We start from the raw sequence: 19,926 nt of genomic DNA on the forward strand, positions 1-19,926 counted from the left end.
ATTCCAACTTAAGGCCATTCATGGGTCCTAAGAAGACTAAAGGGAAAGCCGTGTGTATACTGCTTGCAAGCTCAAAGGACAGATTGAGGCTGCCAGGAAGAGCCTGGCTGATCTGCTGATATACTCAGGAAAAAGGTGCTTCCTACAAAACTGCTGACTGTTCTGATCGGTCTAACATGACCAAGAGAAGTAATGGCTGTAACAATAATAGGAATGAGGGAAGTGCAGAAGTTTGATGGGACTTGGAGCTATTTTGTGTCTGCTTTTTGGAGAAGTAAGCTGGTGTGCTTTGGATAATTTGGTGGTGATGATGTTGACAAAGCTCCAATAATAACACTTAACAAATTGTCATTCTTTAGCCGTCAGCATTTTTACAACTAATACAGATAAATGGTGAGTGTCCACATTTTTGAACTCCAGGTAGATACAAACTATTTAATGCAGCTATGAATCTATTAAATACATAATGTATTATTTGAATTATCTGCGTAAATTGTATTCTCAGAGCTGTCATATTTATTTATCAGAATGCTTGGAAAGTGCTTACATCCTTGTTTCATGTTTCCCTTATTGCCAATGCTAACAAGGTCCATTGCCACCCAAGGTAAAGATGCCAAAGCACACCCAACCTTCAACCCTTCCCTGCCCTATGGTTACAAAGAAAAGTGTAATTTGATGTTGAGACTTTGACAGAGATATTCATTTTTCTGTGCATGTATAACACCCAGTTAGGTTAACAAAGTTGCCATTAATTTACATTTCTACATGTAGGTTACATTTATTTAAACATGGTTTGTGATTTTATACAAACAAAGAATTTTAGTGGTAATAGAAAATTAAAACCATATTGAACTCAAAAGTTTATTCATTACATTTATAATTTTAGATTCTAATTTAGTTGGGAATTTATAAAACCAGCCTAGGCACTTAGAATGGCCAGTGTTATATACAAGATAAAATATTTTGTATCCTTTCAGTCATTTCAGATATATTACATTTTTAAGTATTACACAAACTTGTAGATTTGGCAGCTTTTGTATTATTTAGAGAACATCTAGTTTTATTATCTTAGGTTGCCACATTCCAAAATATGTAATACAGGTAATAAACTGGCTTTTAACTAATTAGCATGCATAGGAATAATGGTCATCACTCTAGTCTCAGATTCTAGTACATGAATCAGTCAATGACCTTGCCTTGTACTCAGGATTAAAATGTTTCATTGTATTCTTATCTCTCCTATCTTCAGGCCACATAACACAAATTCATAAATTTACCAGCAGCTATCCTTCCATTTTTGACAAGGACACATTGGCTATATTCAGTATAAATTCCCAAATATCTAATTATTCCTGGAACCTTGTAGTTAGAAGCATTATACTCAGGACTTGACACACATGTTTGGACTATAAGACAAAAGTGTCTGTGTTGCCCATGGCTACAAATCACTCCCCAGCTGCCATTTTTCTACTATTGGTTAGAAAAACAAACGTGACAAATTTAATTTAATTTTTTCTTTTTTTTTTTCAAAAAGCAGTGGTTTTACACACAAATATGAATGTTGCTAGCTTTTCAGACAGTAGACCATGATAGAAAGTTTAATGAGTCTTTTTCTTTGGGTTTCTGTAACATATACAAAAGGTCAGATTCCACTAAAATTAGTTACAGGTAAAAGCAGGGATTGTTTGGATCCAAAGTTGCCCAGGGCACCCATAGATGCCACCTAGGTAGCACAAAGTGGCTCTATTTTGTATCTAGGTTATTGTTGATGGTTAATTAGAAAATTATATTTCATCTTCTGTCTTCTGTGTTTCACATATATAGTGCTGTGAAAAAGTATTTGCCCCCTTTCTGATTTTTTTCTTTTTTGCATATTTGCCATGCTTAAATGATTCAGATCATCAAACAAATTTTAATCTTACACAAAGATTATCGAGTAAATACAAAATGCAGTTTTTAAATGATTATTTCATTTATTAAAAAAACAAATTCTGTCCAAACCTGCCTGGTCCTATGTGAAAAGGTAATTGTCCCCTATGCCTAATAACTGGTTGCGGCCAGGGGCGGACTGACAACTCATGGGGCCCCCGGGCAATAGGGGATCATGGGGCTCCTGTGTCCTTGCCCAAACTCAAAAAAGCCTATGAAAAAGGTACCAGGGGCATCTCATGGGGCCCCTTACTGACCCCGGGCCCTCGGGCAGCGCCCAAGTTCCCAGATGGTCAGTCTGCCCCTGGTTGTGGCAACCCTTTTCAGAAAAAAGCATTTATAATAACTGGCAATGAGTCTTTCACATCACTGTGGAAGAATTTTGGCCTACTCTTCTTTGCAGAATTGTTTTACTTTAGCCACATTGGAGTGTTTTCAAGCATAAAAAGGCATGTTTAAGATCATACTACAGCATCTTAATTGGATTTAAGTCTGGACTTTAATTTGGCTACTCCAAAACCTTAATTTTGATTTTTTTTTTTTTTTTAGCCATTCAGAGGTGGACTAGCTGGTGTATTTTGGATCTTTGACCTGCTGCATAGCCCAAGTGTGTTTGAGCACAAAATTCATGGTTCCATCAATTATGGCAAGTTGTCCAGGTCCTGAAGCTGCAAAGTAGCCCCAGATCATCACACTACCACCACCATGTTTGACTGCTAGTATGATGTTCTTTTTATGAACTGCTGTTTTATTTTTATGCCAGATGTAACAGGATGCACACCTTTCAAAAAGTCCAACTTTTGTCTCATCAGTCCACAGAATATTTGCCCACAAGTCTTGGGGATAATCAAGATGTTTGTGGCACATATGAGACAAACCTTTTTATTCTCTTTGGTCAGTAGTGGCTTTTGCCTTGGAACTCTCCCATGGATGCCATTTTTGCTCAGTCTCTTTCTTATTGTTGAATCATGAACATGGACCTTAACTGAGGAGAGGCCTGCAGTTCTTTAGATGTTCTGAGTTTTTATGTGACCTCCTGGATGAGTCGTCATTGTGCTCTTAGAATAATTTTTCACATATGGCCAGGAAGGTTTGGTCAGCTTTTTTCCCTTAATGAATTAAATCATCATATAAAAACTACATTTTTGTATTTACTAGGGTTATCTTTGTGTAATATTACAATTTGTTTGATTTGAATCATGTAAGTGTGACAAATATGCAAAAAATAATAATAAATTCAGGAAGGAGGCAAATACTTTTTCACTTTTGTGTATATCAAAACCATAATGACAGCCCCTATGTTAATAAATATTAAAAACTATACTCTCTGTGAAAGATTATTTTTTTATATAAATAACCCTCTTAATAAAGATTACTCTGTATTGGTAAGTTAAACAAATAAAAAATATCAATGGAATTCCCCAAAGCCCAAGGTTATAGAAAAAGTGGCTCTTACACATTAACAAGTATGTGCTAATCATAGCACTTAGAACAGGTACTGAACTACATATGTTGGCATATCTTTTAACGTTTACCCATACTACATACTATAGTTACAAAGCTTAATAAAAGGATACATTTTTATGTCTTGTTTTTATAATTGAAACGACAATTTTTTTTATATTTTGTTGACTACAGTGAACAATGCCATTCTACAAATTCATGCCTGTGTAATGTTCACGGTCTATAGGGAAAACGTGATTTGATCAAATTAACTTTAAAGCCCAAATATATCGGCCAAAGTCTTGAATGAGACACAATACTGCAGGTTTAAAACAAGGCAGGTCTGAGTGGTATATTAAAATGTCATCTAGGTATAGCAAAACTCGTTCCTACAACTGACCAACCTGGATGCCCCTATATGAAGTGGACAATCAAAATATCACAGCCAATGGCTCAAAGGCCAGAGCAAATAGCAGCTGTGAAAGTGGGCACACCTGTCTAGTGTCCCTTTGTATATTAAATGGGAAAGAGATCCAACCATTGACCCACAATTGAATCCAATTCATTACTGAACCCAAATGCCTGCAGAAATCGGAGTAGAAAAGACCATTCAATACAGTCTTATGTGTATCGAAAGATACCAGTGCTCTAGGTACAGATGAAATGTTGGGAAATTGTAAACTACTAAACAACCTACGGAGGTTGATATGGGTACATCTGCCAGGAATGAATCCTGATCTGATTTCACTAGACAGGAAATAACCTCAACCTCCTAGCATGTAGTTTAGAAAGAATCTTAAGATCCGTGTTGATTAAGGATATCGGTCTAAAGGACTCACAATAAGTAAGGTCCTTATGAGGTTTAAGGATTAATATAGTGAGTGCCTCTCTCATGGAAGGGGGGAGGGTTTTTTCTCTAAATATAGCAGTATAAAGTGTCACTAGGCGCAGTACCACATATTCCTTGTGGGCAATATACTACTCAATTGGTATGCCTTCCAAACCAGGAGTCTTATGTTTAGATAAAGATCCCAGGGTTTCCTCAATTTCCTCTCCTGTAATAGGGCAATCTAAAAAAATTCTGTCTTCAACGGATAGAGGAGGTAATCATATAGATGTTAAGTATCCCGAGAGTTTGGCAGGATCATATTGGACAAGGGAGGTATAGAGATTAGTATAACAGTATAAGAAGGCATCCAGAATATAGTCAGTAGAGGTCCAAAGAGCACTCGTACCATCAGATATCCTAGGTATAGTAAGAGGTTTCAGGACAGGATTAGCCAAGAAGGCCAAGAGGCAAACATTTTATCACCTGATTTGAATATATTGTGGGTCTGATATAGCAGTTTCTTTTGTGTTTTATTAGTAAGAGCTAAAGCACATGATGTTTAAGCCTCCTTCCATTGCTGTTAAGTACTTGGAGAGGGAAACATAGAGTCGTTCAGCATCAGAGGCCTGTTGACCTAACCAGACAAGTTGGTCATCATTAGCTTTTTGAGTTCACAGACCCCTTTCATATAAGAAGCTCTCATACCCACTTTAAAGGTATCCCATTTAAGGTTTTCCAAGGCTTCCTGATCATTGTGTTACCAAAAGAGTCTCATATTATCCCGACATGTGTACAGAACCATAGGGTCCGCCAGCCAAAAGGGACTCCAGTATACAGGAGAGCAAAAATCCTGTGCGGAAGAAACCTTTGAGGTATCATGACTGATAAGCTTCCCTTGCTTTGGACATTAAGACACTAGTAGAGATCTTACTATCTTAAAGGGACTCTGTCACTGTCAGATGTCTGTGATAGTGAGCCTTTGTAGATCGCCAATTTGGGGTTCCCCAGGGCATGGAGTCTAAGCCCCAGCCTGTTTCTTCACCAGGACCCCTAATGGTGAGGATGGACTTTCAGCAATCTGGAACCCGTCTGCGGCCCCCAGGTATGCCCAGCAGAGGATGTGGAGACCTTTTGCGTGGACAGAGTACAAACGGCAGGAGACAGGTCAGGGCAGGCAAAAGGCAAGTACAGATGGTAGATGAAGCTGGGGTCAGTACATGGGAAGTCAGACACTGAATAAACATATAGTAGGCAAACAAGAGCTCAGAGAACTGGGAAGTTGCTCAGGCAACTTGCGGTACACTGAACATGCTGTATATAGGAAGCAAAGTGGGAGACGGGCCAGGAAGTTATGGAAGGGAAAAGAAATATAAACCCATAGAATAGCAGGCACATAGGTGAGCACAGAAGCAAAACAACACATGTGAAAGGAATACAGGTCTAGGAGAAGCACTGAAACAAGGAGGTAAGAACGACACAGGCAAAACAATTGCAGGCTAAATTTTGACAGTCATCAAAATAAAACTGCACAAAAGTAGGTTCTCTGGAAAGAAGATTGCAAATACTGCCGAATGATGCTCTACTAAAGAAAGATAGCCCAAAGACCTTTTTGAATCTGACACATCTGGGAGTGTCAATTTCCTAGGTGTTCCATAGTGAAGTAAGGGTATGGCAGAACCATACCAACTTCAGCACTGCCCTGTCCTCTCAGAATTCTCAGTTGTCACTGGTAAACACAAAAGCCGATAGAGGACCCAGTGGGCCAGATAAAAGCAAGCAAAGGGCCACAGTTTGGAGACCACTGACTTATAAAAAAGGGAAAATGGTATTTATAATATTTTTTATATCAATACACAAATGTTTTGCGTTGCATTTCTATTTTAAACTGAATTGGTTATTTTACAAGGTGAAGGTTTACAATCACTTTAATTCTCCATCATATTTTCCTCAAAAATGACATAGTTTCTGGGTAGATAGAGCCTTTAAATAGGTGGATACCAACATGAAGTATGTAAGCCCTCTTACAAACTATTTTTTTAATTGCTGTGTACTTATGCAAGTCCATTTCAAATCTTTCTTAACATCTGTAAAGGGAAGACATTAGAAAGAGAACACAGTAGATTTCTTGTACAAAACACAACTTCATTACAATGCATACACAAAAATGTATCATCACCTTAGCATCTATTCATGTTGTGTACTGGAATTTAGGTCTTTACTGCACTTCAGATCCTGTGTGTCATTGATCCCCCTCCCACTGCTGGGATTCAATGGCAGGAATTCTGCATCCCCTCCTATACTTCCTCAGGAAAAATATGAAGAAGGAACTTGATCCCAGGGTATTCAGTGTGGGACAGTGCAAGGAAGAGACAACTCCGCTGTAAATATGGTTCAGGAGTTCCAGCACAACCTCTGCCTTCTCTATCCCTATCCTGTCTAGTTCTTGGCTTCACATTGACTCCATCAACAGCAACCATGCTCATTCATATCACAAAACTGAGGCTGATGGTATTATTGTGGACTTGGCTGCCTGGATTGAACTCTCAGGACCTGGATCCCAGTGGGAAAAATATCTGTATATCTGATGGGTAAGCATTCATTACTCCACAGCTCCCACTTAATGTTTGCTCCTGAACTGGTTCTTCATTCTAGGAAAAGAAAACTCTGGCTAAATCTACATTTCCAGGAAAACAAATACTTGCGCAGTGTTTGGTTTTCATATGTGGAATAAATGAGCATTGCAGATTGTAAGGAGTACTTAGAATTGAATGAAATGCTGCTGTTGTATGTTCCAGAAGTAGACTTCATCCACTCTCATTATAGTAATTGCAATGTATCCTTGTCAGTAATTTGTCTAGTTATTTCAAGAGTCACTATGACATGCACACACTTCTCTTGACCTTATTTAAGTATTTATCTTGGATCTTTATTTGTAACCTGGAAGACAGAAAAAGAGAACTCAATGACTTGATCAGTATGAAGCAGTATACATTATTTTTCAAATGAAAATTAATATTCATGAAATATAATGTACACTTCCAAGCATCAAGTGCAATTTGATTGATAGAACAAGAGAACTCAAAGACCTGACACATTATTGTTTAAAGTACAACTAAAAGCAAAACTTTTTTTTCATTCTGGATAGGGAGGGATTTAACCCCCGTCAGTTCCTTTTTTGCCAACTGTGCCCCATTAGAGAGATTTCCCTTCACTTCCTGTTCCAAAGTTAAAGCAGGAAGTGAGAGAAAATCCTCAAAAGTTAAGGAAATCCCTGTATATCAACAGGATCACCAGAACTAGTGTCTATTCCTGTTTTGATGATATCCCAAAACGTAAAAGAGAAGTACGGCGTTTGTTTGTTTTTCTTAATCATACTTACCTAGGTGGATGCAGCTTCGGTCCGATGCTGCATCTGTGCCCCGTCGGCTCTAAGAGTGAGAACTCAGAGATCATATGACTGCTGATCGCTGAATTCTCAACGCCGCTGTGAGCAGAAAGTGCTGACTGTTGGTCACCATTGTCTGTTCTGCAGCCCCCATGCAGACTGGAGTGCTGGGCTGTGGCGGGGGAGGGAGCGGCTGAATCAGGCTCTCAGTGGATCTCAAGGATGGATCCCGACATTAAAGTCGGGATCTTTCCCCAGCCTGAGCTGGCTGGGTGAAGTCAAGAGACAGTGGGCTTCAGCACTCCTGTGATCCACAGGAGAATAACAGCCAAAAATGCTTTGGCTGTATTTCTCCTTTAAGATTTTATTTCAGTTTCGCTTTCATTGATAATGGTTACCAATACAAATAGAGAGGGTGAATCTGTCTAATGGGAACACAGACAGCAAAAAAAAAAACCTGACAGGTGTCCTAATTTGACTCCACTCATTCTAAAATCTTAAAACATTTTTGCCTTTTGTTATTCTTTAATCATCTGTAAAAAAGGTTTTACAAAGATGCAAAATTTCAAATATACTTTTCACGACTGACACCTTTCAATTAAAGTGATATTGAACCCAAAAAACAGAAATGTTATAATGCAGCTTACCAATTAGATTACTTTTTTAGACTTTATTTGTGAGCTATTAACACACTTCCTGTCCTAAGGTGGCTTCTGTATGTATGGAGGAGCAATGCAGTCACCCTTGGACTGGCATTGTCTGGAGAGGGTATTGTTAAGGTGTGTACAGACCAGGGGCAGACTGACCATTTGGAAACTCGGTCAGTAGGGGGCCCCATGAGATGCCACTGGTACCTTTTTTCATAGGCTTTTTTGAGTTTGGGCAAGGACACAGGGGCTCCATGATCCCCTATTGCCTGGGGGCCCCATGAGTTTTCAGTCCACCCCTGGTACAGACAGATTGAAATTCAACTAGTTCAGTAGGGACTGGCTGACTTTCGATCTGTGTGACCCCTCCAGTCCTACAGCAGTCGATAGGTAGATCTTCTTCTGTTGGGACGGCTATGCTGGAAAATTTTCATTCACTCAACAGTTGTTTTAATTAAACGAATAAAAGCTGACCATGGTAAGCACCCCTGTCAGTGTTAAATAGTTTGCCTCAACCCTCTATCTTCCATTTTTGCTGCACAGTTTGATCTATTAAAAGAAGCTGGAAAATAACAGCAGGGTCAATAGGTAAAAAAAAAAAGAGTTTCAGGGGGACTCACAGACTGATAAATGCTAGTGACAGACTGTGTCGATATGTCATGTTGTATTTTGCATATAATGCTACTTTATGAAATGGTGGAAAGCACAGAAGTATACATAGCTATAAATAATTACACTATTTACCTTTGGAGCCTAGAAAACTGATAGCTGGAAGTTTATTGGATAAAAATTAAAATCTAAAGCTGAACTGTAATTTACAAATTCCACAATGGATACAAATCATGTAATATATTATTATAGCCACAAAGGATACAAATCCACTATGTGCACCAATGCCTTTGCAAACCCAAATACCTTGTAAAAGTAGCAGTGAATTCATCCAATCATTACCCATTGGGGTAATGAATAAGCACTGTCTTTAGCATGAAACGCGTTGACCTGCCAGTCCCCCACTGTATTTCCACTGTCTGTATTGCTCGATAAAGTGGATTGTTTGCAGTGCAGCCGATCGGACTTCCTTTGTTCTCATCTATGCAGCTGGGCTAGCACCTACAGAAGAAGTTGTGCTTGGAGATTGGGAGTCTCTCTACTTTGAGCAGTGGTAAACATATATATGACAAGATAAATATGTTGAGTGTGCAGCTGGAGATGTGGTTTCTGCAAAGAACACCAAATATCAAACACAGCTGTCATTGTGAATTCCTGGCCCACCTCCTCCTGCCCTCTACACTTTTCTATAGGCCACCAACTGTGATAGACATTATCACTGATGGACATCTTGGCTGACTAATAAAATGTGCAGATGAGTGGAAAAGATGGGCTAAAGGGTGACCACAGAAGCTGTAACTCATATTTGCACAATAGAGCACTCAGGTGTCAGAAATACCCAGGCACTCTGGAAGAGCCTCTTTTGGGGACTTCCGGCCACCTTAGAAGGTAAGGTGAGCTTACAAAGCAAGTGCTGCACAGTAGTTTATTGGAAGACTTTTTGCATTCTATTGGACCAAACCACTGTTTATCCCATTTATATGGTCCCCGAACCCTAGAAAGCCTTGTTTTCTATACCTTAAAACTGCCAAAAAAGCCAACACACAACATGGAAATAAATGGCTCTGTAATTTTTATTTTAATTTGTGTCTGTGGTATGAGTCATTGATTCTGGATACACAGTTGCCTACAAATGGCATACATAAATTGTTTGCACAGCTATCCCAACTATTGTAAAATGATAATTAAACCTTTTAGATTTATGTTGGCAGTGATGACATGTACCTTCTGTTTTAATAGGTCAGTGCTGCATAAAACAATGGTTAACAATGGTAAAGGTCAAAGGGGGCAGAGCTTTTAGCTACAAATAGAATGTTATACTAAGCTTTAACACAGTGAGCAAAGGTTAATTTATTTCAGACTGGCATTTGCTTTCATTAGTGTGTGGGGAGTAGTTTACAGATGTGTGGGAGGTCTACAACCAAACTTGTCCCAATCCAATCAAATAATAATTGTATTTATATATGGTATACCATAAACATGAGATACGACAATGGAGATCAAAAGAGTCTTAACAAAAAATTCAGGTCCTATAATAGTAGTTAGCATGTACATGTGGGTCTCAAAATCCTATCTATTGTTTTAAGGCTGAGCATAAATGTTTCCATTATTATGCATTCAGGAAAAGACTTTGGCAGCCAACTTGAGATATTAGCATCCCCTATATTAATAACAAAACTGCACTAGAACTGCCACCACCAGTCATCGTAAAGGAGCTCACAGGTGAAGTTACATATACTTAGCCTGATTTGGAAGCACAGCCCTTGCTGACACCAACGTAAAACATTGACCAGGGGCTCTGAAACACAAAGTAATCACACAGATTAAGGTGAACCAGCATTCTGATTGTATTGAGGTCAAAGTAAAAATACTACAAGCACAAAAGAAGTAACAGTAAGCGTGTACAAGAGTTAGACACTCTGAAAAAACTCAGCCAAATGTTCAAGCACGGTACAACTTTAGAATGCAACCCAAAGTGTCCTGCAGAACCAGAGTTTAAATGCCAATTCCCACACTGAGATATCTTTCCCACAATGAGCTCAAATAGGCTATCAAGAATTTGGGCTAACTCACTTTCTGATTCTCAATGACTAGGAACAAGGCTAACTCACTTTCTGATTCTCAATGACTAGGAACAAGGTTTAACTCAAAAGATGGATATGTAGATAATAATGTCTCCTTTAGTATCACCCCTGAATATAAAAAGAACTCTTCTGACGCCGTGACGTCAAGCCGCCGGAGCAACATGGAGCTCCGGTGGCCATCTTCAATACTGGATGGTCAGTCCCTTATACAGGGAACATCTGTTTTACACATTTCTATACCTTTTGATGCATAAATTTTATTTTTTTATGACATGCCTCATTAAATATCTTTTTAAAACTTACTACACTATGGGAGCCCCATTTGATTGACAGCAGTGGGAGCCAATGTCTCCCGCTGTTAACACTGTGCCTAGCAAAGAGGGAGACAGTGATGAGAGACAAGGTAAGGCTCAGGTAAGTATAAGGGGGGGGCTGGGGGGATCCTGCAGCACATAAGGTTTTTCACTTTAATGCATAGAATGCTTTTGGGTGAAAAACCTGAAGGCTTTAGAAGCACTTTAATGCTAAAGCACATACTAAGACAGGTTGTGTACTTCTAACCTTCTAATGGTTTGAGGTATTTTGGTTTTTCAGCATGAATGTGCCAGTGTATAAAGTTCTTGTACTTTTTCACTACCAAAAACATTATGCTACTCTAATGTTTTTATTCGACCTCTAAATTACTATATTTTCTAATTTGAGGTAAATAAAAGTACTTGTGTGGTTTAGCCAATAATTTTCTGCATATTAGATCTTTGTGGCCAGTGTAATTGGGCTGTGGAATAAGTCCTTTGCCTACACACTGTATGCTAAAAGGTGTCCCATCTTTATAATTTCAGAAAGTTGCCTGTCCAAAAAAAATGCATTTTTGGCTGAAAGGGCACAAATTCCCAAAGACACACTTCAAATTTTGAGGAAAGCCTTCTGATAAACATTGAAGTTGTGATAGTCACAAAGGAGGTCAACTCTATATTATTGTCCAAGTTTTGGGATGAAACTTCCAACAAGTTAATGAGTGTGTTTAGGTGTCTTCAAACTTTTGGCCATAAACATAGTGAACATCAAAGATAGTGCAGAAGATAAACAGGAAAAAGTCAATAGTAAAATTAATAATAATAATGATGAGGATAATAATCCTATTTAGGTTATTTTCAATACCCCAGGTTTATGCCACCTGATAAGATTACAGCATATTGTAGATAGCTGTTCTCTTTGCGATAGAAGTAGGGGTCAGATGAGTTAACAGTTTTTCAGCAGGCAATTATCTTCAGGAACTGGCTCAGGACATGCTTATTTAATTGCATTAATATCTGTATAAGTATCAGACTGGCTTAGGCAGGAAAACACAGAGGAAATCTAAATACTGATAATCAGCTCCATGCTGAATTTCCCAAAGAGCCACCAAGGTCAGTAAAGCCTCATACACACAATGAGAATATCGGATGAATGATCATCCTTTTTTTTGCATGCTAGTGTAGCACTACTTCCTTACGAGTTGCTGAAGTTTTGGGTCCCCCCCTATAATCCTGCACAGCCAGGCAACATGCATTTCCACACAGACTTGCATTCAAGAGGCAGCAACCAGTCCTTGAGCTTGTTTTAAAGTTTTACTAGGAGATTTAGAACATGGATGGGGTAAAGGGTGTACGGGATGCCCAATAGAACTAAGAAACAGAGGACAACTTCCTGAACTATGTACTTAGTCCTTCTGTGTTGCTGGTGGGTCGGTGGCTGCTATCAGGCCTTTTAGCTGGGCCGCTCCTTCCCTGCCACACAGAGGGCCGGAGAAGTTCCAAGATTTCAGCCGTCCCAGATCCTTCTGCCCGGAGGTGAGCCCCTCTCTCATCTAGGCCCCCTCCCAGGCTCCTGCTCTTTAGCCTTACATCTTCCTCTTCTACCCAAACTCTCCTGCAGCTGAGCAAGCTATGTCACTATTAAAAGGGCAATCCTGACCCCATGCCAAGCCTCCTGTTGGGGATTGGTCAGGATCCCTCAAGAGTGCAGACTAGCCACTCATCACCTCCGCCCACTTTCTCTAGAACTTTCTCCAAAGTTCTAAGGCAGGGGGAAGTCTCGGAGAGCTGGCCTGCAGAGCCTCTCAACTCTGATCCTAATTTAACCTCCCTCTGACTGTTGCACCTGGGCTGCTACTCAGCCCCTGTCTAACAATTTGAGTCTAGCTCCCCCTAGCTACCTAGGAGGGTGCTACGCTAGTCTCCATATAGAAAATGAAGTGGTTACTAAAGTTAAGAAAATTCTTTACGACAGAATAAAAATTCAGAAGTGATGTAATGTATTGCATTGTAATTTCGGACGAAAACTGTACTGATTAAACAACAATAATATGATCTTGTTCCTTCGAATAATTTCAGATAAAAGCTGTGTATTAATGATCAGATTATCATACGATCACTTTGCGAGTGGTATTTTTTGTACGATTTTCTGATCATGTGTACTAGGCCTAAGTGTTCACTCTGACTTCATTTGTTTCATGTATGTTGGTTTGGTGATTCAGAAAGTATTGGAGTTTGAGACAGCAAGGCAACAAACAATTTCAAAAGCAGATCAGTAATATTTTCCCAAGTATTTATTTTGGGTGTAATGGAGAGTTAACAATCCAAATGAGTAAATGTGCAGGAAGAAAATGTATCAAAAGCAAGTTAAGCTGAAATGCAAAAGTCAGTTTCCACTACTACCTTAGGTGTAACCTTAAAAGCACGCTTAATGGCTTTCTCCTTCTTCATACACAATCTCAGTCCAGCAAGCAGGTAGACAGGCAGATATTCCAGCCACACTGTGGCTCCAGGATATTCAGTGCTGATTCAAGCAGTTCTAGTCATAATGCAGGTCTGTTGTGCACTCAATAATACTTTTTATTAATTTTAAGAGAGCTAATTTTCCAAGACTGAGAGCTGCTCTCCAAGACTTAGACTGGGAGGGAATATTCGCATCAATTAACACAACACAGAAATGAGAGTTCTTCAAAAAGACTGTATGTAAACACACTGCAAAATATATTCCCATGGACAACAAGTTTAAAAGGCTAAAAATCAATCCTATGTGGCTTACGGCCAAAGTTAAAAAAGCTATAGATAATAAAAAAAGAGCTTTTATTAATTATAAAAATGAAGAAATGCTATCATCGTTTAAACATTACAAAGAATATAACAGAATATGCAAAAAGGAAATAAAGGCCACAAAAATTGAAAACGAATGACAGATTGCAAAAGATAGCAGGACCAACCCCCAAAAATTCTTCAAACATATTAATAGTAAAAAGGTGTGGTCCGAGCATGTAGGCCCTTTATAAAATAATCTAGACTGGGTGACTGGGGACAAAGAGAAGGCAAATTTATTAAATACCTTCTTCAGCTCTGTGTATACAAAGGAGCATGGGGAGCTCTTGTCCATAATGGGTATGGTATTGGCACACCCCAGATGATCCACATTGGCTCACATTTGATATGATCCAAAAATATTTAGACAGAATAAAGGTAAATAAAGCACCCGGACTGGATGGAATACACCCACGGGTCCTTAAGGAATTGAGCTCTGTCATTTCAAAGCCATTGTTTCTAATTTTTAGGGACTCTTTAATGACTGGCATAGTACCACTGGATTGGCGTAAGGTCAACGTGGTGCCAATATTTAAAAAGGGGTCAGAAATCTTTACCAAGTAATTATAGACCTGTTAGTATAACTTCTATAGTTGGGAAGATACTGGACAGTTTAAAAAAGACCACATAGATGAGTTCTTGCTGAAAAAAAAATATTTTAGGCAACAGACAGTATGGATTCAAGAAAGACAGAAGTTGTCAAACAAATCTGATTTCTTTTTATGAGGAGGTGAGTAAAACCTTGGACAGAGGGGTGGTGGTGGACTTGGATTTTGCAAAAGCGTTTGACACAGTTCCCCACACATGGATAATGTGTGAGGTAAACTCTTCGGGCTTGGAAAAATCTGTATGTAAATGGGTAGAAAATTGTCTGAAAGATCATATTCAGAGAGTGAGGAGCCCGGTTGGTGACGTCACGCCGCACAGGCCACGTGGAAGGCCGGCGGCCATCTTAACTACTGTTTAACAGATGTGAGTGCAGTTTTACTTGGATATGCTTTGAGTTTTTCAATAAAAGTACTACACTATCAGAGTTTTCTGTTTGGGCTCGGTTTATTGCGAGCCCCCCCCTTTCAAGGTGGATTCTTCTCCTGCTCCATACATATCATTGTGAGTGATCCCCCTGCTGGTTGGATTTGATTCCTGTAACCTGGAGAGTGATCCCCTTGCTGGATGGATAAATGTTCCTGATACCTGGAGAGTGATGATAATCTGATTTCCTGTCTTTTGGTGGTTTGCCGGTTGATCCTTTGATTCTCACCTTTCCAGATCCAGAGGACCAGGAGTGGTCTGATTACTCAAATGCGCATGACATTGTGCTGTCTGGTTTGTGCAATGTATACTCATTAGTTATCACTGGAATCACGGAATTCACCTTTTTATTGTTTTTGGACTTATATATCATTATTTACCGTATACCAATTATCTATGTTACTTTTGCACTTTTAACGTCAATCATAAGATGTTCTTCTCACATTAATTCATTTGAGCGCTCCACAGCGCATGTGTGAAATTTGGAATTTTTATTACGTATCATTTATTAGAAATCTAGCGCTGCATTTGTTGATTAGTCTTATGTGGAGGTTCAGAGGTTTTGCCTTTATGCCAGCTGCTTTAAATTTTCAGTACCTAGCGCTCGTATACCCATTGATTTATTTTTGTATGTGGCATCTGTGTGAGCCCAGGACCTCTGAGAAAAGGGAAGTGAAGAAATATAGGAAGATGTCTATAATAGTGTTTAATGGAGCATCTTTCCTTTCCTCTAACTGGACTTTAATTCCAGGATGTCATCAAAACAAAATGGTGAAACTAATCTATTTCCTGCTTCTCCCTTCCCTTAGTGTCACCAAGTGCTGCCCTGGCTGGAAACAGGAAGGGCGAGCGTGTACAGCTGGTAAGTAATGCAAATCTTTAAAAGTGAGCAGAATAATGTGCGAAGATAGGATGCTACTAGCAATGATGACAAGGAACAAACTGTTCTGGGCCCCTGTGGTATTTCAAGTCAATCTGGGTGTTCTCTTTCAGAACAAACTCTATTGAAATGAAGTAGTAATATACAGGACCTATACTATATAGTTCAGTGGTATGTGAGTCCTAGTAATACCAGCAGATCTATAGCTAATGCAAATGCAGCCATGAAGGTATTTTCTTCTTAAAGTAGAACTAAAGGCATAACTGTGTTTTTTTTTTTCATTTTGGATAGAGTAAGGGAGGGTTATAAACTCTGTCAGATTGTTTTTCGCCATCTGTGTCCCATTGCAGAGATTTCTCTTCAATTCCTCTCCCATAGCCAAGCAGAAAGTGAGAGGAAATCCACTCATGTAAAGTAAGGGAACTCCTTGGGGACCCCCAAGTCACCAAAACTAGAGTCCCCATTGAAAGATTTCCACTGAGGACATTCCAATATTTGAGATTTTCTTTACTTTCACTTTCAGTGATAACGTCAAACAGGACAAAAAAAGATGGTGAATCTCCTTAAAAGGAGCCCAGACAGCAATAAAAACTGACAGGTGTTCTAATCCATCTGCACTCTATCCAAAACTTATAAAAAAAGTTTTGCCTTTAGTTGCACTTTAAAAGATCATTCCATCCAAAACCAGAAAGAAGTGCTCAAACTGACTCACCTGCTGGGTTCTCATGCATCCTAGGAACTCTGGTGGTGCAATTTTAACTACAGAGTTCCTAGTTTCATCCTCTTGTCTAGTCTTCCAAATTTTACATTATAGAAAATGTACCATTAGAAATGAAAAAGTGAGATTCACATAGCTTCCTAAAGACTACATGGGAAGGAGGGAGGACAAACTACCCTAATATATGTAAACTGGTAGGTTATTTGCAGCTGAATTCCAGGAAAGGATTTTCTTGCTTACTTCCATTTGCCCACCTATGACCAATGTAAGTATGCATATACCATACCTGTGGGCAAGGGCGTCCCTAGGGTTGGTGTCACCCGGTGCCAGAACACTTGGTGACACCCCTTCCCTCTCTCTCTCTGCCCTCTTCCCCCCCTCTCTCTGCCCTCTTTCTCCCCCCTTCTCGCTCCCCTATCTCTCTTCCCCCTACCTACTACATGACGCTGCAGTGCTGTCACCAGGGTCTGGGGATTACACACTGACCTGCTGCATACTCTGCCTGCCCCTCCAGGTCTCCGACTTCAGCACCCGTGGTAGGGATGTGGACCTGCCCCTCTGCTGAAATTCCGAGGAGGAGAGGTGTCCAAAGTGCCTGCTTCACTGTCCGTCCCCTCAATGCTTGCTTATTTCAGAAGCGGCACATACAGGGACGGACTGAGCCTCTCCTGGGGCCCTGTAGTGACCCCGGGCCCTCGCTCAGTCTGCCCTTGGTGGAGCGGGTCCGGTGTCACCCCATGCAAAAGGTGTCAACCAATGCGGCTCGCACCCCCCGCACCTGCCTAGGGACGCCTCTGCTTGTAGGACCACTGTGTAAGCAGAGAATTACTGTAGTAGCCACCTCATACTACATTGATTGCTGCTATCTTATTGGTCCTGTACCAAGGCCCTTCCTTGCTGCATAGTAAATACTTGTGGGTTGCTCACTTGGCACGGGCGCCATACACAGAATGCCTTGCATTTTTCTCAATTTATGCTAAGTTCTTTAACTGGATGAGGTATAGATCATGACATTACTGCCCTGACTCTCCACCTCGTCCAATCAGAGAAGGCCTTGCATTCCCAAGGCATTCTGTGAAGGTTGTCCATGCCAAGCAAGCAAACTCCTGTGGTTACTATGCAGCCTGGCAATCCCTGGGCATGGGACCCAGAAGACAGAAGTGATCACTATAGTAGCAGCACCCACAGGAAACCCATAGGTATGACAAATGCATATTTACAATAGTCCAATGTATCTATGCAAACAAAACCTCCATAACTGGACCTCAACTTTAGCTCATTGGGAATCATACAAATTTAATGTATCATATTTAGCTCAACTCAGTCTTTAAATCTTCTCCTTTACAAAGTATATTTCTGTTGCTTTATAATAATTAAATCCCAGCTCCAGCCAAAACCTTTTTTGTAATTTGGATAGACTGGGATATGGTTACCAATTCTGTTATTGTTGTCTATGATTTCAATGGGGCAGATGAGGAAAACACTTTTCTATTAGCACAGACAGTATCATCATAACTAGTGGCTTCATATAGTCTGCCAGCAAGCATAAAAATAGTGCTAGGCTTTCTAATTAGAAAGCTCACCATGGCTTACCAATTCAGTATTGTTTATACCAGGGGCAGGCTGACAACTCATGGGGCCCCCGGGCAATAGGGGATCATGGGGCCCCTGTGTCCTTGCCCACACTAAAAGCACACCCAAAAAAGCCTATAAAAGGTATCAGGGTCATTTAATGGGGCCCCCTACTGACCCCGGGCCCTTGGGCAGTGCCCGAGTGCTCGAATGATCAGTCCGCCCCTGGTTTATACACTCTGTTGGGGTGTTTGTCCACCTGTTGTCCAACCAACCTGGAATGCAGCTTCTCGCCAGCAGAAACCATGGTGGGACATTGGAACTCAGAGTCAGCCTATATACTATGCATATTAGTCCCGAATAGCTTCTAATCTGCCATGGAACTGGACCTTGAACTACCTGTGGGCCAACAAATACCTAACCAGACCTTAGCCTATATTTTGAACACTGTGCTAAAATTAGCTATAGAATCCCAGACCAGAAGGAACAGGGTTAACTAAAATAACTAAAATAACAGGAGCTATATATAAACTCTATTGCAATAAGCCTGATTCACCTACAAACATACTGCAAGATACATATGCTCACCGTATGACAGACTTCGCTATCTGAAATAGTGCATGTGGGATAACAACAAGGGGACAGATATACTTCTGTCACTAGTTCTTTGTATAATTGTATATATATGCACCCAGACACTAAGGGCAACAATAGTGCACTATTAAACACAGAAACACCTGTCTAGTAATCTCTGCGTCTGGTCTGAATCAATAGCACTCCTTCAAAATTCTCTCTCTCTATTTATCTCTTCCCTCTGGGGTTTCTAACCCAGGAAAACAGAGAAAGGAAGTGATGTACAAAAATATTACTCTAAGACAAAGAGGTGGGGCTGTACATATAGCAGTGAGATATGACATATACTTATATCGGGGGGTCACCACCCCAAAAGTCAACGTAAAGAACAAACACAAAAAAAGAAGGGTTTTCAAGGGTAACCCGCCAGTATATGTATATGGAAAAATCAACTCTACAAATGTGATCATATAAAAAAATTGCAACAGTTTTTATTGAACATACATTAAAAACACAGCTCATCTAACAAAAAAGAATAAAACTGATTACAGTATGGAGTTACACTTGTTGTTTGTGATGATTATGCATTTCGTGGTAACAACCACTTCTTCAGATTGATAAACTCCAGTGTGACAGATATTCATAACATCTAAAACCAAAAAAGATATGCCAGGATTTAGTCACTTCCATCTAGGCTGTAGAGAGGCATATTACAGAGACCATGGACAGGCAAATGTGGGCATAATCTCACCAGCTCTCACCAGTTCTATAGAGCCAATTATATATGTGGTAGCTCCCTATGCCTGGCAACACATGCATCAAGGCAGCAATGGGTTTTAACAGATGTACTACACTAGACGTGAGAGGCCATTTCAAACAATTTATGAGGAAGATATGTCTCTCCTGGATGCTTTATTTTGCCTCATATCATGATTTCATCTGTAGTTCACCAGATGCACTTTTTTCCCACTCCAATGTTGAGTAGTGGTGTATTTTGATAAAACTGGTTTGGACGTTACGCACCTTTGGATTGTTGATTTGAGTTGTATTTTACGTTGGCATTTACCACATATATATTTGGCTCTAGAGAACTGTTGAGATTATGCCCA

General features: G+C 39.9%; 1 protein-coding gene across 1 annotated transcript in view; it reads left to right on the forward strand.

Moving 5' to 3' along the window:
* The first annotated feature begins 6,530 nt into the window (after nucleotides 1-6,530).
* Nucleotides 6,531-19,926, forward strand: part of SCARF1 (scavenger receptor class F member 1) — a 60,993-nt gene continuing 47,597 nt past the window's right edge. Inside the window, exons 1-2 of the mRNA XM_089657877.1 lie at nucleotides 6,531-6,789; nucleotides 15,884-15,936. Coding sequence (XP_089514003.1) covers nucleotides 6,677-6,789; nucleotides 15,884-15,936 — 166 coding nt within the window. The 5' untranslated portion in view covers nucleotides 6,531-6,676. The remainder of the gene's footprint in view (nucleotides 6,790-15,883; nucleotides 15,937-19,926) is intronic.

Source organism: Staurois parvus, unplaced genomic scaffold (genome assembly GCF_062004578.1).
Source record: "Staurois parvus isolate SC_StPar_1 unplaced genomic scaffold, SC_StPar_1.0 ptg000029l, whole genome shotgun sequence".
NCBI lineage: Eukaryota > Metazoa > Chordata > Amphibia > Anura > Ranidae > Staurois > Staurois parvus.